The sequence below is a fragment of the Epinephelus moara genome, chromosome 6 (genome assembly GCF_006386435.1).
Source record: "Epinephelus moara isolate mb chromosome 6, YSFRI_EMoa_1.0, whole genome shotgun sequence".
In the NCBI taxonomy this organism is placed as follows: domain Eukaryota; kingdom Metazoa; phylum Chordata; class Actinopteri; order Perciformes; family Serranidae; genus Epinephelus; species Epinephelus moara.
Genome location: NC_065511.1, coordinates 26782595 through 26802256, shown reverse-complemented (window position 1 = coordinate 26802256; position 19662 = coordinate 26782595). Strand labels below are relative to the sequence as shown.

The 19662-nt window shown below is 39.7% G+C and overlaps 1 protein-coding gene across 1 annotated transcript in view; it reads left to right on the top strand.

Annotated features, from left to right (window-relative positions):
- The window catches only part of grik3 (glutamate ionotropic receptor kainate type subunit 3), a 128980-nt gene extending 119074 nt beyond the window's left edge, over positions 1-9906 (top strand). The window contains exons 13-16 of the mRNA XM_050046087.1: positions 3975-4192; positions 8127-8352; positions 8593-8843; positions 9582-9906. Coding sequence (XP_049902044.1) covers positions 3975-4192; positions 8127-8352; positions 8593-8843; positions 9582-9776 — 890 coding nt within the window. The 3' untranslated portion in view covers positions 9777-9906. The remainder of the gene's footprint in view (positions 1-3974; positions 4193-8126; positions 8353-8592; positions 8844-9581) is intronic.
- The last annotated feature ends 9756 nt before the right edge of the window (positions 9907-19662 follow it).

The following is a 19662-nucleotide window of genomic DNA, read 5'->3' as shown; positions in this document are numbered from 1 at the left end:
GTGTTACTGTTTACACATCTAAAGCTCCCTCTGCAGGTGTTTTGTTTTTCTTGCAGTAACTTTATTTTATCTTCTTAAGCGACTTTGTGAAGCACTCTTAAAGGAAGAATTCACCCTCAATTCACCAATTCACCAACAGTAACACAGCACAGAAGGAAGCATAAATCTATCCATGGATAAGAGGCTTGTGGTCATAACAGCGCAAGATGTAAACAATAACGGCGTCCTCCTTGGCTGAGCTGTAACTTTAGCTAGCTCAGAGACGCGAGGTGGGCTAGCAGCAGATGCACACTTCCTTCTGTGGGGTGATATGGCTGGCAGGTGACGTCCGGTACAAAGAAAATGGTTCCTACATGAAAACATCAAGGTCTGTGGATTATCTTTAGTCATGCGGTCATGATTTCGGTAAAGAGACATTGCTGTTGAGTTTTTCAAATGTGCTTTTCTGGTGCTTTTAGTGAGCCGAGTACCATCTAGTGCTGTTATATTGAAGAGAAGGCAGGCATCTCTATGGCCGATATTATTATTATTAAATTTATGTATTTTTTTTATTGTGGGGTGAACTTTCCCTTTAATTCAAATGATACGGCATAATAAAGCATTATTATTTTTGGACTAGTAAATTCCTGAACTTGTTCACGAAATTAACATTGTTGACTTTGCCACAACACAAATCCTACAGTAGTATTTGCATGTCAGTGTTTTGTAATAGCATGCACAGTCTTAGCAGCTATTTACGGTATTGGTGTGAGTGAGCGGAGCAGCAGTCAGTGAGATAGATGTGATGTTTTGGTTACTGAAATAGTATCAGCATCGTCTTCCCTGAAAGAACATTTATATTTCCTTGGTTTACAAGATATGAGTCCTTCCTCAAGGAAATGTATGGCATATTGACACCGTTTTATTTCCCTGGCACCATATGACTGATGTGCTTTTTGTATTTATTAGTGCTCTGATGCAGCGCCATATACTGCTCCCTGCTGACAACAGCACTTTATAGTGTGGAATTCAATTGAGTTACCCGTTGCTTCACTTCATTTTTAGTGCAACCAGAGAATGCATCTGGATCTTCCCTCTGTGAAGTCATAGTGAATTAAGGGATGCTACTGTCTTGCCTTGTTTGTAACCATGTAGAGTCTTTGTCAAACCACAAAGGACAAATCCAATCAAATTTGGTAGAGGAGGTTAAAGAGCTGACCACTCTGCCCTCCTTCTGTGGGCTTGTTACTCTTTCGAATTGCCCTCATAAATCTTCTCAGTAAAGTAACAGAGTGCACAAAGCACAAGGGTATTTTAAAGGTTGTCAGAGATGAGATATAAAGTAACTTTAACACCAGTCAGTGAGCCATTGTAAACATAGTATTACTCAGCAGAGGACCACTCAAAGTCAAGGCTGATGCTGAAGTGTACTGTCAGTCTGTCTATGGACTATATATTGATTTCTTTTTTTTTTTTTCATACAGACTGTGATGATTCGTTCGCAGAATATTTGTATGTGTAAATCCAATTAACCTGTTGAACTACGGACATGAAAAGAAACTGCCTAACTTATAGTAGTTCAGCATGTCAATATACCAGAAACTTAGTAGACAATACCAATAGCTGTGAAATTCCACAACCCAACACAATAACATGGCAAACAAACAAAACCAAAACAATAAATCCCATTCACTTAAACATACACTCCTTTATAAAACATTGAAATCTGATTTTAATTTTTAATTTTATTATTAAAATGATTGCGAATGCCAAGTACTGGTCTACATGGGTTCATGAGATTTTGTGGGAGAGGAAACATTTATGTATTATATATAGCCTACAGTATATTAGCATGTTTCTCCTCCATTGTTGTTGGTGTTCAGCACTGTACATGTAAGATGTGACGGTTGGTCTTTGTATAAGGCTATTTGTCCCGCCCCTCGTCCACCATGACTGGACAGCTGGGTCAAAAGTTACAGTGACAAGCTAAGTTGAACATGTTTCATCTCTCAGTGACCACAACATGTAGAGTTTAGTGCAGAATAGACGCTCCGGCCTCGTCAAGCTGCTGGCGTCTGTAGCACTGTGTAAATACACAGCGGTCCCATTGCAAAGAATTAACAAAATATGTTGTGGTTTTTCAATGCTGGAAGGCGATTTAGTCTTCCTTTGGCATTTAATGGAAGACTAAAACACTTATACTGTAGGTATAGTTTCATTGATGGTACCTACAGCACTGGAGAAAATTGAGTATTGTCACATTTACAAAATTTTGGTAGCTCTGACCCCGACTAAGAATTTTCCTAGTCCACAAACAGTCGTCATTTAGGGCCATCAGTCGACTAGTCTCCCGCATGTTTACGATATTAATTTATTATTAAATGATATATTTTGGGCGGGGCAACACAATGGTTTGAGTTGAAGGTGTGAGAAAGAATAGTATCAGTAACATTGTTAACACTGTGCTACATTACAGAGAAATACAAAACCGTACTAATGAACCTTCATTAATATAGGCCTATATTTTATCTACAAGTGCACGTCACACACTGAGCGAGCCGCCTGTTAATGACGCTGTCGGCAAAGCAGTAATGATTGTGCTAAGTGGCTAATGGGCATGTAGCTGCTTCCATGTTTCAGATGATACGTCATGTTTGTAGTCGACCAATGAAGATGAGTTTACATATCACCTTGGGTTCGTCCTTCACCTTCTCAAAATGATCCCACACTTTGGATTTCCTGCCCGAAATGTTATTAACTAGCCTGTGGAATAACCGCAGGTACCAGCCCTGTAGATTAACATGACTCCTGTCTGACTGCTGAGCATGGCCACTTCCTGTGTCTGTCCTTTCAAACTAATTTTCCACATGGTCCAGTCATATAGGTTTTGATTTACGACTAAGCAACCAATGAAATCTTGCCAACTAATGACTTTTCTGGTCAAAAAACGTTTGGTCGACTATCAGGGGGCAGCCCTAAACTTGTGGGTTAAACATATCACAAAAGACTGGAATATTGCACTCAGGGATTTTTTTAGTAAGTTGAAAGAGTTATCAATAAAAATGATCATTTTTTATTGGTGCTATCTGTGTTCAATTTATTTATTTTTATTTATGTATTTATTTTTTTTAAAGATAATTTGGGGGGCATTTTCGCCTTTAATTGATAGGACAGACAAGTGTGAAAGTAATATTTAATAAAAGTGTGCTGGAAATAATTTCCTTTATTTTTTTTTTAATTCAACAGTATACTAAAAGCAGCAGAAACACAGAACTGAGTACACTCTAATATCTGTTTATCACAAGTAATATTGTTATTTTGATATTTAACAAAATTATCGCACATATTTCATCACATTGTGCAGACCTACTGTAAGTGTGATTAAAGTGGTAAACTAAGCTGCATGCTGGATATGAATCAGACTCTAAGGTGAAATGTTTGAAATGAAAAGGACATCTCTACAGGACGACACTGTACTAGAAATACTAGAAATAAAGAAGTAAGCTGTAGGGACAGTTTCTTTTCTCCCTCATTAAAACCTTTTGATACAAATTATATTTTCAACTGAAACACATTTTGTTTTTGATGTAAGCTTGATCTCAAAACAACATAACATGGTCGCCTGACAGCATGAGTGAGTACACAGCGCGTTAGTTTAAGAAAGTGCTGTCAACTCCAAAGGCTCACATAAGCCGAGGAAGGCTTTTGTTCCTAATGTAGAAGCCCGAGGAACACACACAGTGTACTGGTCTGATCTGCCCATTCTCAATTCTTAGCTTAGAGTTTGGCTAAACTGCCAAACTGGCTTCAATTTCTGTTTCCTCACTGACAGTGCCTTGATCAACACCAGAGGCGCTGCCAAAAACATTTGCAGGCTAATTAACAAAAACCCAAGCCATCATGTTTCTGCATTTGTTTAATTCGGTTACAGGGTTGGCAGGTACAATTTTATCTGGATAATTGCTTAATAGACTCTCACTTTGTGTCGCGTACAGGCTCAGAACTGATGCCCAAAGCGCTGTCGACGAGGATCATCGGTGGGATCTGGTGGTTCTTCACGCTGATCATCATATCATCCTACACAGCTAATTTAGCAGCTTTCCTCACTGTGGAGAGGATGGACTCGCCTGTGGACTCAGCCGATGACATCGCTAAGCAGACCAAGATTGAGTATGGTGTGGTCAAAGACGGTGCAACCATGACTTTCTTTAAGGTAGAGTACGCACAGTACATCGTAATTATGATTGGGTCGGGCTATTTTATCATTATCCTGGAGGTACTACGCAGAAGTAGAATAAAATAAGTCAACCACAAGCCACTGAAATGGATTTCACCCTGTACTCTCAAGTGTGAAAACAGTCAGACTGTAGCTGAAGCATGCCAAGTACAAACATGTACAGTAATAACAATGTTATAAATCTATGTTAAAAAAAAAAAAAAGGCAAGATGTTGAATCTTGAGTTTTTAAGTTGACTTTGTCAAAAACCTTATTTTCTATATAGTAGGCCTATGTTTCCCAAGGAAAAAAAATCTCTCTCTCCATATATATATATATATTTATATTTCCAGTTAGATCTTAATTCCCACAGCAAAGGCAAATTCTTCAGCTTCTCCACTTCTCTACACTGTTTGATGTGTTCCTCCATAATGATTTTTTTATTCCAAAGTTTCAGCGTGCCTGCAGGGTCTTTGACTTTATTTTATTATTTTGAGCTTTGCTTTAGATGCTGCTACTGCTACTGTGGTGCTGAATAACACATGTAACAGAGTTACAGTTTCTCCGAGTAAGAAAATGAAAACACTGCACATTTCTATTGAAGGCAGTCCATAAGTTTATGACATTCAATAGCAAGAAAGCGGATAGAAAGGCATCTGTGTGCCCTAGTTTTTATGCCCCCGAAAATTTGTGGCAGAGCTCATAAACACTGTTTAGCTCATTGTTGAATCTGCTGAATGGTTTGTACACTGGGTTCCCCAGCTTTAATTATGTAATTGGGTTTGTTGATATCATGCAGGTTTAAAACAATAGTGGGGTCTCGGATTAACCCCCTATTGTTAATATTTTTTTATTTTAAGTTAGAAATCACAGTACTGTGAGATTGCTTACTTTTTACATTGCTTTCCATGAATATGAACTGTCTTGTCATGATAATTACTGCACCTGGATCCAACTCGTTGACCCTCTGAAAAGAAATCAACCTTCCGTTCCTCTGAATAGCCGCGTAAAAAGAAAGATATTTTAGATCATTTTGTACACTTTGATAAATTGTGGTTGTGATTGTAGCGTCATAAATAGAAGGAGAAACAGGTGTTTAATTACCTCATCAGAGTTGCATGGCTCAAGTACCCTCTGCTCCCCCTTGCACTTACAGAGAAGCCTAATGATGTCGAATTCAATGAGGCAGAGAAGCATGATAAATACTGAGGAGACCAGGGAGTAGATAAAGGCTTGCAGATGTATGTAACTGAATAGACTTGGTCATAAACTTGTGTTACGCTGCAAAACTGTATGCCTTTTGCTCTTGGATCTACTTAACTGTGATGTGAGTTGCAGCTTGTGAAGAGTCACACTACTCAACTAAACCTCTACTATCTGGTGGCTAGTTATTTACGAGCCAGGTATGAAGACAGCTAGTTAAAGTTGTGGTTTTGGATCTTGGCAAAATCCACCAGTGACGAATCTTCAGCCTGTAGGCTTTTGTTCCAATTTGTTTGTAATTTTCTGACATGATTCACTACTTCCACCACCTTCACAAGACATTGGTGACAGTGATGTAGAAATTTTATTTGGTTTGCAACTTCTTGCAATTCAAAAACCACAGTTTTACACCTCTAAGACCCGATCACACAGGAAGTGTTTTGCAGGTTGTAAAATGTGGGCGTACTTTTAAATGTTGCCAGGCAACCACGCCATCATGCCTTACACTAACCTTTCTGTATAATCAATCTACCGTTTTTTTGTGGGAGGTTTTCACAGTAATCAGTATCTAGTCCCTTAAATGTTGAGGCAGAGGGTACTTGCTGTAGCTCTGGTTGAGGGTGAGAGGCTGTCAGTTAATAGTTTGTTGGGCACAGGGAAACGGAGATCTGTGTGGGTACGTGAGACCCTAAAAAAGAGGGTGGATCATGGTGAGTACCACCAGTTGGTCCAGGAGCTTCCCCTCGATGATGGCTTTTTCCAGGCATATTTTAGGATGACTCAGAGGCAGTTTGACAACCTGCTGTCTATCGTCAGGCCATATAGCTCTGCATATCCAGCAGCCGCCACCACCAGTTTCTCCTCCATTGTTTACCAACTGTAAACTTGTTGTCGTGACCACCACAGAAGGCCCGCCTCTCCAATCATCCAATTGGACAATGGGGAAAATGTGGGGCGCTTTGTTCAGCTCGAGGAGTTCAGAGCATAGAAACGCAAGGCGTGTGATCATGCAGAAAACCAGAAAAAAGCTTCATTCTCATTAAAAACAAATACAAAAAGCCGCCTCAAGCTGCTAAAACACTTTCTGTGTGATCAGGGCCTAACTATGCATCTTGGCCCCAATACAGCATAGTTCTAACTTCTACTAGAGACATGAATCAATTCACCAGCAAACAAATATTTTAGTGATGGCTGACCAGGTGCTCTGATGCTGTCTACTGTACCACTCAATATTACAATGACTTTGAGATACTGTTGAATCACAGAGATTGGTTATAGAGCCGTCATTGTAGCAGAACTATTTGCCAATGTGTGTGGAGAGCTGTGTAACTGTGTATATCATTGCATGGGTGCACATGTACGCAGTTACAGATTTGTCTTTACATTTATGGATCTGTGTAGGCATTTACAGATTTGCTTACACTTAAATCAATTCAATTCAAAGGAACTTTATTTATCCCGAGGGGAATTCTTGTGCGAGAGAATGCTTCAAATAACAGTAATACTAAGTACAGTAACCACAATTTTAACGATTCACAACCAGTAACAACCAGACAACCAGTGGTGTCCCCAGGTCAGGGTCACTCACTGGGCCCAGTTTTAGAGCAACAGAGTATTACATATCTTGCACAATATACAAATCTACAAGATAGAAGTGTTTTTATGGAGCAGAAGCAAAAACCAGTGCCTAATACAGTAACAATAGGAGTATGATAAGTACAAGAGCTACTAAAAATGAACTAAAATATGATATAACAGTGAGAAGCAGTACTGCACATGACTGAGAAAGTGATATTGCACTACTTTGACAAGTGATCATGATATTTTATAATAATACTGCACATGATGTAAACAAATCTCAACGCACTTACAAATCTGAATGCAGATTTCTTTATCTTGAATTACACTGCTGTAATGCCAACCAGAATCAGCTGTATGAAGTTGCCATATGGTTCGTCATTTTCCTCTCTGACCTCATCTACTCACCTGGGCTGCAAAAATAAAAAACAGTAAATCTTGTGACAAAGATGCCAACCTGGCAACACATGCTATACTGTACATCCTAATTGGTACTTTTAGGTTTTAATATCAGACTATCATACCTCAGTTTTAAGCAACCAGGAATATGCTGCTACTGTAGTTACACATAATGGAGGGCTTCTTATAATAGCATCTTTCACAATTTGAAATGGCTTATAGTCTTTAGACAGTAATTATCCAGGATTAGACATGGCATAAACGTGACCTCATATAAAATTGCATGAAATACCACATAGCCTGATGCAAGACTAATGGAAAGGCATTCTATTATTGCTGCTTCAGTAGCACTTATGAGAATAGATGTGCGCAAAGCTTCAATTTACTGTCCTTTAATCCTGTGACAATGGAAATCTGTAGGAGTAATCATATAAATCTATTTAGTCACTGGCTAGAATCTGTAGTCAATGGACAAATATTATCTGTCATCTTTTCTAAAAAAAAAAAAAAAAGCCCACAGGTGTAGAGTTGTGCAGAGGGACCCGACAGATTTCATGGTTAGCAGTATTTTCAGCTTTAACACCTTGGGCTATAATGTTTGAAAGTAATTTTGTTCAAGCTCAACGCTTTTTTTTTTAGTGGTAACAGCATTGTATATTTTTCGACCACTTTTTCCTCACCTGCAGCCAAGGAGATTGTTCAAATGAGGTTCAAAGGCACTTTTTTAACCGGCTCTTTCCATCCCTTGCAGAAATCTAAGGTTTCTACTTTTGAGAAGATGTGGGCCTTTATGAGCAGCAAGCCGAGCACATCACTGGTGAAGTCTATCGAGGATGGGATTCAGAGGGTGCTGAAGTCAGACTATGCCCTCATTATGGAGTCCACAACTATCGATTACATTACTAGGAGGAACTGTAACCTGACACAGGTGGGAGGGATCATCGACAGCAAAGGCTACGGCATCGGCACTCCCCTCGGTAAGACCTGCCAATACATTTGAGTCTACCGAATAATAAAAAATTAAATTTTGTGTGTTGCCTTTTGAAGGATGAGTGTGTGGGACTGCTTTTTAGACACCGCAGCAGCATAAGACATGTTTGTTTGTTTTTTTTTAGCTACTAGTCAGACAGTATGCCACAACGTGTTTATGAACCTTATTATCACAGAATCCAGCTGGCATTTCTTCCAAAGTAAAACAGGCCTTATGTTGCTTCCAGGCTCCCCGTACAGGGACAAAATCAGCATAGCAATCCTAAGCATCTTGGAGGATGGGCGCCTACACATGCTGAAGGAGAAGTGGTGGAGTGGGAGCAGCTGCTTGGATGAAGAGCGTCACGAGACAGGCCCCATGGGTATCCAGAACCTGGGTGGTATATTCATTGTGCTGGCATCTGGCCTAGTGCTGTCTGTTTTTGTGGCGATTGCTGAATTCATCTACAAGCTAAGGAAGACTGCAGAACGCGAGCAGGTATATGTCCCCATATATCGCACACAAAATGTGCCATTTTGTTAATTTAAGCTTTACTCTGTGGTTTAAATGGATTGAAAATTAATCTAACATTAATTTAATTACACTCCGCCTGGATTTCAGTTTATTTCACCCTCAATTTTAGCAAAGAAGTTGCTAACCATGCTTATTTTGTTATGATACTTATTCCACATAGCCTCTAAACCAAAGCCGTGCACTATTCACGGCTTTTAATTCAAACACGTTATAAAAGGATTTGCATGCCTTCGGCTAATCCCTAGGAGTACTTGGGCCATAACGCCACAACATTTACTTATTTTAACAGGCATAATTGCAAATTGGAGCATAGAGAATTAATCTATTATTAGTCATTGGAGATGTCAGAATAGCATGAACCCTTTACTGTTGTAAATCACCAAGTTGAGTCATGCTAAGTGAGTAGTTGCACGCATGCTCATGCACCATACTCTCTCTGACACAGCAGCAATAATGAACCGTGTGCAGGCTACATGTGGTGGTGGTGCGATTTGACATTGCTGACAGCCACGGGCACACATGCACACATGCACACACCGGCGGTAACACGACATGAATGTTATGTTCGATTGCGTGTTGTGCTCTTTAGACTGTCGACACTCTCTGCTGTCAGAAGAATTTAAAGCTAAGGCATTTACCCCCCCGTCCCTTTCCCCTCTTCTCCTTCTTGCTCCCCTCCCCGCATCCTCCCTTTTCGCCCAGAGGTCTTTGTGCAGTGCCATGGTGGACGAGATCAGACTGTCGTTCACCTGCGAGAGGCGGGTGAAACACAAGCCTCAGCCTCCAGTCATGGTGAAGACGGATGCAGTGATCAACATGCACGCCTACAACGACCGACGACTCCCAGGAAAGGACAACATGAGCTGCAGCACTGGGATGACTCCCGTGTTCCCGTGACAATGTGCTCCCCCCAGGGCAAGAACCTCCTGAGCAACGTGTCGGGGGTGATGCCAGAGACTAGAGACAATGGCATAGACGGGATCACCAGATTTACCATTAACCACAGTGACATGGGGACACTAACAAAACATGGGCAACTGAAAATGGCAGCATCAGCCACACAGGTATGACAATATTCACCACTGTATTCCAAACCACAAGAGGTCAAAGTAATATTTGGGGGAGGTTCTGAGAAAACAGTATACCCAAATAATCCGTTTTGAAGTCTGATGTTTACGTGCGCAACACAAAAACACAAGAAAATACACGTCGTTCAAGGAATCCTCAATCAGTGAAAAGACTGAAGCAAGAAGAAAGGCTTTGTAAGAATGGCAATAAATGGCAGATATACACGACGGCCAAGGAAGAGCAGTTTTCATTAGTTCATCAGTTTTGCCACGCATTGAAATTATGATATCAAGTTCTTACCTTTATCCTGTTAATTCACACAAACTCCCGAATGGCCTTTGACGGCAGAAAATAATGTTACCTCAAACATGTGGTCTAGGCTCGAATGGTTATCTTTGAGTCATGAGCTGCGGGATATGAGATCTTTTGAAAGCATGGTTCACAGGTACACACGCTAACCTGTGAGAAGACTCAGATTCAGTTTCTGCAGTACTGATGTCGGTGGAAACCCATAGAGAGACACAACTGTTCACCAGTTAATATATGTTTGTTGAACTTGTCATGTGAAATTAAGTATATTGTCACACACAAGCAATTAATCATTAATGCAAAGACTGATTTGAGCCGAAGTACATTTTATGTCAACGGGATTTTTTACATGATTCAATTTTAATCAGTTAAAATATTGATTGCCAAAGACTTGACCATTCAACACTAGATACAGAAGAGTACAAGCCAGCCAAGCTAAGTAGATTGTGGTAGTTTAAGTGATACTACAAAGGGATCTTGCTATAACAGTTTTTCCAACCTAGCAGCGTAACATGTATCCAAGGTAAATTGGAATTGGCAGTGTCGTGACTGTATTTGCTGATTTTGGAAACCACCTCACCTCAAAGTATCAACACTGTAATGTAAAACAATCATTGAGTAAGAAACGAGGAATAAAACTGATGGATGTCCTCATAAAACATTGCTCTAGTTTCATTGTTTAGTTTCCAAAAAGATAATCACAAAAATATTGAGCAATTATATGAACAAATTCCAGACGCCTGTGCTCACCTTTGATGAAATGGTAGCATGTCTGCACTTATTTGTATATAGAATATACCGATATGTACAGACTGGGTTGGAAGGCATTGGATCAGGTATTTTTATCTTTGTTTAATACAGAATTGTAAGTCACAGAGACAAAAGGTAAGAGACTGTGACCTTAAAACTAAAGTGCATTTGTTGAGTGCATTTAATAGTGACGTATCCATCAAACTACGTGCTGGACCACTGAATGTCCCGAGTACTTCTGAACACATTTTTTGAACAGTTGCTTCATTTTTTCAGGTGTGATCTAGAGGCTTTTTTGCTGGAAATCTGGTTGTTTTGCATTATGAGCGTTATGAAAACTGAGCGAGGGTTTGGTTTTAAATGTGAACAGATTTTGAAGGTTATCTCAGACTTGAAAGTCACAAGCGTTTTCTGTTTAATTACCTGGTGTGGACAGAGTAAATCCATATGTGTTGTGTGTGAACATGCTGAGAGATAAAGTGGTGAGTAGACAAAAGACAGACGATAATTTTGTGTGGTCATGTTGACTTTAACGCCAATGGAGTAAGTGTATATCTTCAGCAAACGTCATGCCGTAGGAAGATTCGAGGAGTCTTTGGGCTGCTGTCATCCGGGAGCCAAACGAACAACAAACCTCTGTGAGGTTTACGATGTCGTTATGTCGAGATAAAAAAAAACAAAAAACGTGACTATCTATGATTCAAGAGAACTCCAATCTGTAAAATTTAGCATTGGTTTGGTAGAGATCACTGTATAATTGTCTATCGATTCCCTTCTGCAAAGTAGAGTATGTAGATAAGATCAGCAGGAGAAAATGTATTTTGCTAAATTTATACTGTTATAAATGAATTCTGTTCACAGTCAACTATGTTATAGATGCTATTTATTTCATTAGAGAGGTCACTTTAACCTACTTCCTCACTTTACCCCAGTTCCACAGCCCCAAACCTTCTTTATTTATTTAATGGAAATGCATTATATTATGGTATATTGGATTACTATCATCCAGATGGGAAACTGTATGTAAATCTTCTTTTATGATGGCTGATATATTTCTATAAGGTGAACAGGAAATGGAAATGTTGAGCTTCCCCAAGAATTCAGGGGACACTCCAGGGAGAACAGGGGTTTATCTTATGTCACTGGACCTTTACTGCTCTTGAAATCCCGATTAGGACCTGATCTGAAGTATGGCCGCGGCTGATGCGTGGTTATACGATGTTACTATTAACCCTCATGTGTACTGTAGCTTCCCATGCAGGTGATTCAAAGACTCAAGTTTGCTTGTATTTCACCTCTGTAATATGTGAAAATAATTGAAAATTTCATCATAATCAAAATTAGTTGGAATTACAACAGGGTTTCTGATTTGGCTGATTCAGTCAGTTTGGTTACTGAATATATACATCTTTTTTATAAATTAATGTGAATAATAATGTCATTTTACACAAAATTGTATGACATGTGAGAGAAAAGTAATGCAAAATGTAAGCTACATAACCTGTGTTCCATTAGCAGTGTGTGATATGAGTTTTGATTTTCCAGCAGTCACAACGGTATGCCTTTTTATGTATACCTTTCTTTTGAGTTGCACAGCTTCTATCATTTGGCAGAAAACCTCTCGAACAATACGATGAATATGTTGGTGCCAACCAGGGTTTTCTTTGTGGACATGCAGAATTTCTATGAATATAGTTTTTGTAAGGTTTTGTAAAAAAAAAGGGAAAAAAAAACACGATTTGTTTTCCTAGTAACTGTATGTGTTAAGAGAACATTAGAATAACCGACATCTGAGTAAAACACGGGGAAATTCAACAAAATATTATAGAAAAGCTATTGAATTATTTTCTTTTTAACACATTGTGAATAATTCAATTGTACAGTTTGCTGTATGGGTTATATGAAGTTTTAAATAAAAAAATACAAACTATTCATATCTGCTGTTGAGGTACTGATTTATTGGTGTTGTGTTAACATGCTGGAAACATGCAGTGAAACATTATCTGGACAGTATCAATTCCTTATCAACTCATCCAATGTTACAGTTAGACTGAAAAGTCCAGTATTTAGGATTTAGAGGGATATATTGCCAGAAATGGAATATAATATTCATAACTATATCTCCATTAGTGTATAATCCCCTAAAAATGAGAACTGTTGTGTCTTTGACACCTTAGAATGAGCGATTTATATCTACATGGGGAGTGGGTCCTCCTCCAGAGTCCACCATGTGTCTACAGTAGCCCACCATGTACAACCAAACACTGGCTATAGATAGGGCCATTCATGTTTTCGCATTGGCCATCGTAGTTCTCCTTTACGCTTGGCACATGGCAGAAGTTTGAGTTCTGGAACCTAGGTTAACTTAAGACTTATGAGTCTTATACAGAAGAGATTATTAGCAATGCTGCGGTGGTGGTTGCTTGGTACTCAGCCTACTAGGCGTACTTTAATATTACCATTCAGAGTTTGCAGTGACGCCAATTATGTTCCGCCTCGTTAGTTCACCGCACGGACCGTTTAACCTGGCAACAACCGCAGCCAGCTCAAACGTGATTGGTCAATATCACGCGGACTACAAACAGCCTACAACCGGAAACCAGGGCTCTTCCGCTCTTCTTCCGGAGGCAAGATCTCCGGGGTTTGCCTACAGACTCTACATTCACTGAATGTAGAGTCTGTATATAGAAACTACCTCCAACATGATTAGATTATTGAAAATTTGATTACATTTTAAATAACCCCATCTGGAAACAAAGCCTGATGTAAAATGAAAGAAAATATGTATAGGGATATAGGGATGTACGATACTGGAGGTTTTGCCAATGTCTGATACGCTGATATATAACAACTTTTTTCGGCCGATAACCAATACCCATATCAATTTATCCACTTTTTTCACCTCCTAATTTTAGTGCTCATCAAGTCTCTTCTGTAGTGGAATTAGTGTCATATTATGCATGTATACTCTTATCGCGATGGCCAACCAGCAGATGGAGAAATGAAGTAGAAAGCTTTTCAATGTATGAAATATTTATTCACTGTGCAAATGCTGGCTGACACCGATGATATACCGATAGTATCAGTATGCTGGCTGATTCCAATAGTTCATTTTAAATATCAGCTGATAACAATGACGTGCCAATATTATCATGCACACCTTCTTTTTACGAGTACCAATGTCTTCCGAGTACAATGTGTCAATACCCGTACTCATGATGAGGGAAAATTCTCATTTGGGTAGCTTGTGATCAAAAGTGATCTGATGCTCAATCCTGAAATAATAAATAAAGCAATGTCTGATTAAAATAACAATTTTAGGTTAGACACCACCCATTCTTAGTTTAAGTCCCACCCACTCCCAGTACAGATACGGATACAGATAATTAAATTGGTTGAACAAATACAGATACAGTTAATGGTGTATTCGCTCATCCCTCATTTAAAGGTTTTGACTTTTTGGATTAGGTACTGTCAGTTAGATCAATGTGACTAGAAGCCAAACTAATGTGACACAGAAACATTATAACACACTGTAAAGCAGTGACATTAACCTCATGCCTTTTATAATAAGCATGATTGATATTTATAGTGTATTTTACCACAGTCATTATTCAGGTCAAACAAAGAAAAACAGATAATGCTACAATGCTCACTATGAGATAGATAAGTTGTGAGAATACAGCTGCGTAGATATGTAGCATGATCCAGGTCCCTATTGTCTTATACTGAATAAGAATAGAATAAGCAAGAGCACACTATGTTAGACTGAGTTTTTTTCTCAATAGATTCAAATAGTACGTGTTACATTTGCATGCAACAGCTGCTGCACGGTGAGGCTGTTCAGCTCTATCATGTACAACACTGAGTACTGCAAAACTAGAGAGGGAGAAAGGAAAAAACAGGTGCGCTTCAAATGGTGTTCATGCATGAATAAATACGTGTTGTGACGTGAGGTAGCCAGTCGACAGCAATAGGCAGAGATTAACCTTGCTGGCGTTGGGATGGCAGACGTGCATGTTAAAAAAGCAGGGGGAAACCCCAGGCCATGGCGTTGAGGAGCAGCGGGCGCATAATGAGCGATGGGCAGGGGCCTTGCGCCTAATGGGAAGATTTATTATCTCTCACTATCAATTAATCCCTTCGGACAGACCGGGGCCAGCAGGAGCGCATCAGGACTATGTAAAAGAGGGAGAGGGGGAGGCCGTTGGAAGATGGGAGCCAGCCAGATGAAGAGAGAGAGATGTGAAAGGACATGAGAGAGAGGTGGAGGGAGCAGGAGCAGTGGGGCGAAATGAAAAAGGATGGGGTGAGAATAGGAGAAAAGGCTCTGAGAATGAGGGAGTGATTTGAAGATAATACCCGAAAAGATTTGAGAGCTATACGGAGAGCGACGGGGTGAAGAACACAGGGTTAATGACAAAGTGAAGAAAGAGGTATAGGTGGTAATGAGATATGAGCGCGGAAAGACAATGCAGGAGTTACATGAGATAAAATAAAAGGGGGAACAAATAATGAGTGAAGCAATGGTAGATAAAGAGAAGCCAAGACGTCTATGGGAGACTCAGGCAACATAAAACAGAATTTGGTAGACTGATACAACACTACGAGATACTTTGTGCACATGCTTTTAAAGATTAGCTACATGTTCAGCTTGAAAACTCAGAGCCGGACTGGTGGTGCAATAATGTAGATAAAAATCTGCGGAAGTAGGTCAACGAATATGGACTATTTTAAGAAATGAGCCCTTTTTGAAAATAAACTACACAGTTACTGAATGGGTTTTAATGAAAAGAATTATTCCATTCAAAGTCAGTTTTATGTGGTGGCGCTCAATTATGTTAGAGTGGCTTTTAAGAAATGGACGTTTTTCTTTTTTTTATGAAGGAAACTCTGTTTGATTTAATGTTAATGTGTCTCAGCCTAATGTAGAACCATCAACTATTTATCTAAAGTGGTTTTACATAGTGTTCATCATGTTGTGAATAGCAGAGGCGATGAATGACATCAGGATGCCGCAGCACCTTCACAGTCCTCCGTCTCATATCCTCAGGTTTATTCTCACATATTTCACCGTGTACAATAAGTGACGTGCTGGATGGAGAGAGTACAACCTAAAGCTGACCTCCAGCGTCTTTGCCATTATGGAGACTTCCTCGGTCTGTTGCTCATGCACGCTCGTGGCGCTTTTCTCACTCTGATGGCACATGTCCAGACCAGTGCTCTTTTTGGTGACCTTGACAGGGCCGTCAGTGGGTGATGTTCTGCTTGACACTCCGGGGCGATGTGCTGGAGCCCGATGGCTGTGCATCATTGACCCATTTGGGGGTGAATGAATGCCCGACCCATGCCATGCCCATCTCTGCGGACCCACTGGGTGAGAGACCCATCTTAGCTGAAGCTGCACCAGAGGATTGGCTTGATAGGAGAGCCAGTGTGCGCTGAACCTTATTATAGGCAATGTCATCATCCCTGAAAACTGAATTCCCTGCAGGAAGCGCGGGATATGTAGCTGTAAAGGATGCAGCTGAATAAAAATTGTTCTGGAGGAATGAAGGTAGATATCACCTTCAAAAAAAGAACAGAGGGTATTACAAACCAAGGCATGGGAAGTTTACTCTAAAGTTATAAGCCTTAAAGTGAATAAAGTGATAAACCCCATTTTGATACTATATATTGCATTTCTTTAGCAATAAGCACTCTATGTATTAACACTGTGTAATCACCACTCTGTACAGTAGCTTTTTTTAATTGTTGGAGGCAGAGTCATGACAGAATCACAGGAAAAGATGCAGCACTTAATCCATCATGACAGGAATTTCATTTCAATGGTATCAGCCTCTGTTTATTGGTCAACATTTGTTCCTGCTGCTGCTTCACAATAAAAGCAGTGAGCTGGCAAAACATGTGGTGGCACTGACAGCAGCGGGTCATCTAAAAAACACAAGACAACTCATTTTATGCATTTTTTTGGCAGCAGATAATTTTTAAAAAATTTTGGCCAATGGTAAACTAAAAACAATTTTGGCCAAAATATTTTTCAGCTGACCAAAAAACTGCAAAGGATAAAAACAAAGACAAACAAATGAGGAGGTCCTACTTGTCAATGACCTGCAGTTAATGCTGCAGCTCTTTGTGTTGACGTTGCTCTCCCTAAAAAATTTCTCCTAACCATCTGATATGTGAAGTGCCACATCTCTGGAAATATTTAACCATAGTTAGGTCTGCTAGGTTATGGCGAAAATTAAAATCACAATTATTTTGGTCAATAACAAGATCACAATTATTTAACACGAAAACTCACTGACTTTGGAAACATCATGGAGTTACTGAACTTTCACAAAAACTTGTCTTTTTAACAGTGTATTATCTTAAACTTTAAGTATAATTCAACTGAAAAACATAAAAATTAAATGTAAAAAATTAGACAGATAAACAAAACTATTAATATACAGTATAAACATGGCAAAAGAGGAGAGAGAGAGACCCCGGGCTGTTAGTAGAAGAGCTGTGGACTGCGATGACTTTGAGCAGCATGCATGATGGTATAAATAAGTTGCTAAATGCGTCGCTAACAGCTTCAAAAATAAACTTGCTAAGAGGGTCTGAAGAGTCGCTGAATCTAGCAGGAAAGTCGCCAAGTTGGCAACATTTACCGCACTGCTGTACAGGAAAGGGATGCAGTGTATTTATAACACAAGACAATAGAAGCACTTGTTTTTTTGTGAGCCAAAATCTTGATTAAAAATAAAATTAGATGAATCGCCCAGCTCCATCCATGGTGCTGGTGAACAACGAGGGTCAATCAAAGAATTGTGATATTTATCAATGGGATACATGGCATGCTGGCACCACTACAACACAAAATGTGGTCAATTAATTCACATTTACTGGCATCTTTATTAGGTACACCTTGCTAGTACCACCACATCCAAAAGGTGCTCTATTGGATTGAGATCTCTAGGCTATACTCTCTATTGTCCAGTTTTGGTGCACCTGTGCAAACTGTAGCCTCAGTTTCCTGTTGTTAGTTCAGAGATGGTCTTCTGCAGACCTTGGTTGTAACCAGTGGTTATTTGAGTTACTGTTGCCTTTCTATCATCTTGAACCAGTCTGGCCATTCTCCTCTGACCACTGGCATCAACAAGACATTTTCACCCAGAGAACTGCTGCTCACTGGATATTTTCTCTTTTCGGACCATCCTCTGTAAACCCTAGAGATGGCTGTGTGTGAAAATCCCAGAAGATTAGCAGTTTCTGAAATACTCTGACTGGCCCGTCTGACACCAACGACCATGCCACGTTCAAAGCCACTTAAATCACCTTTCTTCCCCATTCTGATGCTTGGTTTGAACTTCAGCAGGTCGTCTTGACCATGTCAATATCTTGACCACATGATTGGCTAATTAGCTAGTTGGGTTAACAAGGAGTTGAACAGGTGTACCTAAGAAAGTGTCCGATGAGTGCATGTGTTGTAGTGATGACAGACTGTTATGAAGTAGGCGTATTTTAGCAACCCATCAAAGGCCACTGATCTCATTTAATTTATTTGCCAACGTCATATTGGTTAAATATATTTACATTTGGCAGGTAGCGGGTGCTTATTTTGGATCCTGGGAGTCCTGGAACTAAAAGGAGCCACAGTAAGCTGTTAGATGAAGGCAACAAGCTGCTCTCCAGCTCCTTCACAATCCAAAGTGTATTTTACAATTATTGATCATGGAGGAGTAAACAATTTGTGTCATTCATTTGCCAAAATTAAATCTCAACCCTAATTTGGCCCACAGGCCTAAAGAGTCTCATTTAATGTACAAGTATTTAAATAATGCAAGTCAAACGTCAAGATTGTATTGACGCTGACACATTTTCACTTTCATATTGGGCCGTGTGCCAAAGAAGCTGGATTACAAGACTATTAGAAGGTCGATAGCAGTGTCCATCCCAATAACGTTAAAAACGATGAACAATTAATGAGTGTGTAATTACAGTGCACCATAATGCTCTAATGAAGTGGTACCACAGAGGGAATACTCATGCATATTCTACCTTCCATAATGAGTCTGGCATTACATGTATCGTATTTGTACAGGGAGACACCATATGGCACAATGTCGGAATGAGAGAAAAGCATTGTTTATTCCAGACCCTGACGCTTTTATTGCAAATCACTGACACCACCAGTATCAGAGCTTTATCCTCACACCATCATGTTGAATTATCCATTTGACTTGAGGTGAAATAGCCTGATAGAGATATTGCCCATGAAATGCCTTAGTGACTTGCTCTTTCTGTTCGCTCTCTTTGACCCTGATAATGACTGGAACAGAGGCTTTTTGTGAATATAAATATAGAACTGGATGAAAGGCAATTTTCTCCAGTGTACATAAAATAACACTCTTGAACATTTAATGTGGAGTAGTTTTTGTCAAGAAGGTACTGGCTTCTGCGGTTTAACATTGCACTCAGCGGCTACTCTATTAGGCAGACCTCATCATTTACCTAAATCACTCAGTCCTCTGAGAGCAAGTCACATGTCAAAGAAGCCTACTGTAAAGCTCACACACATCATTATGCTAAATGTTCTAATGCACATAATGAAACAATTACATATGTGAAATGAACAGTGGTTCGAGCCAGCATCTGAGACCTTACTAAG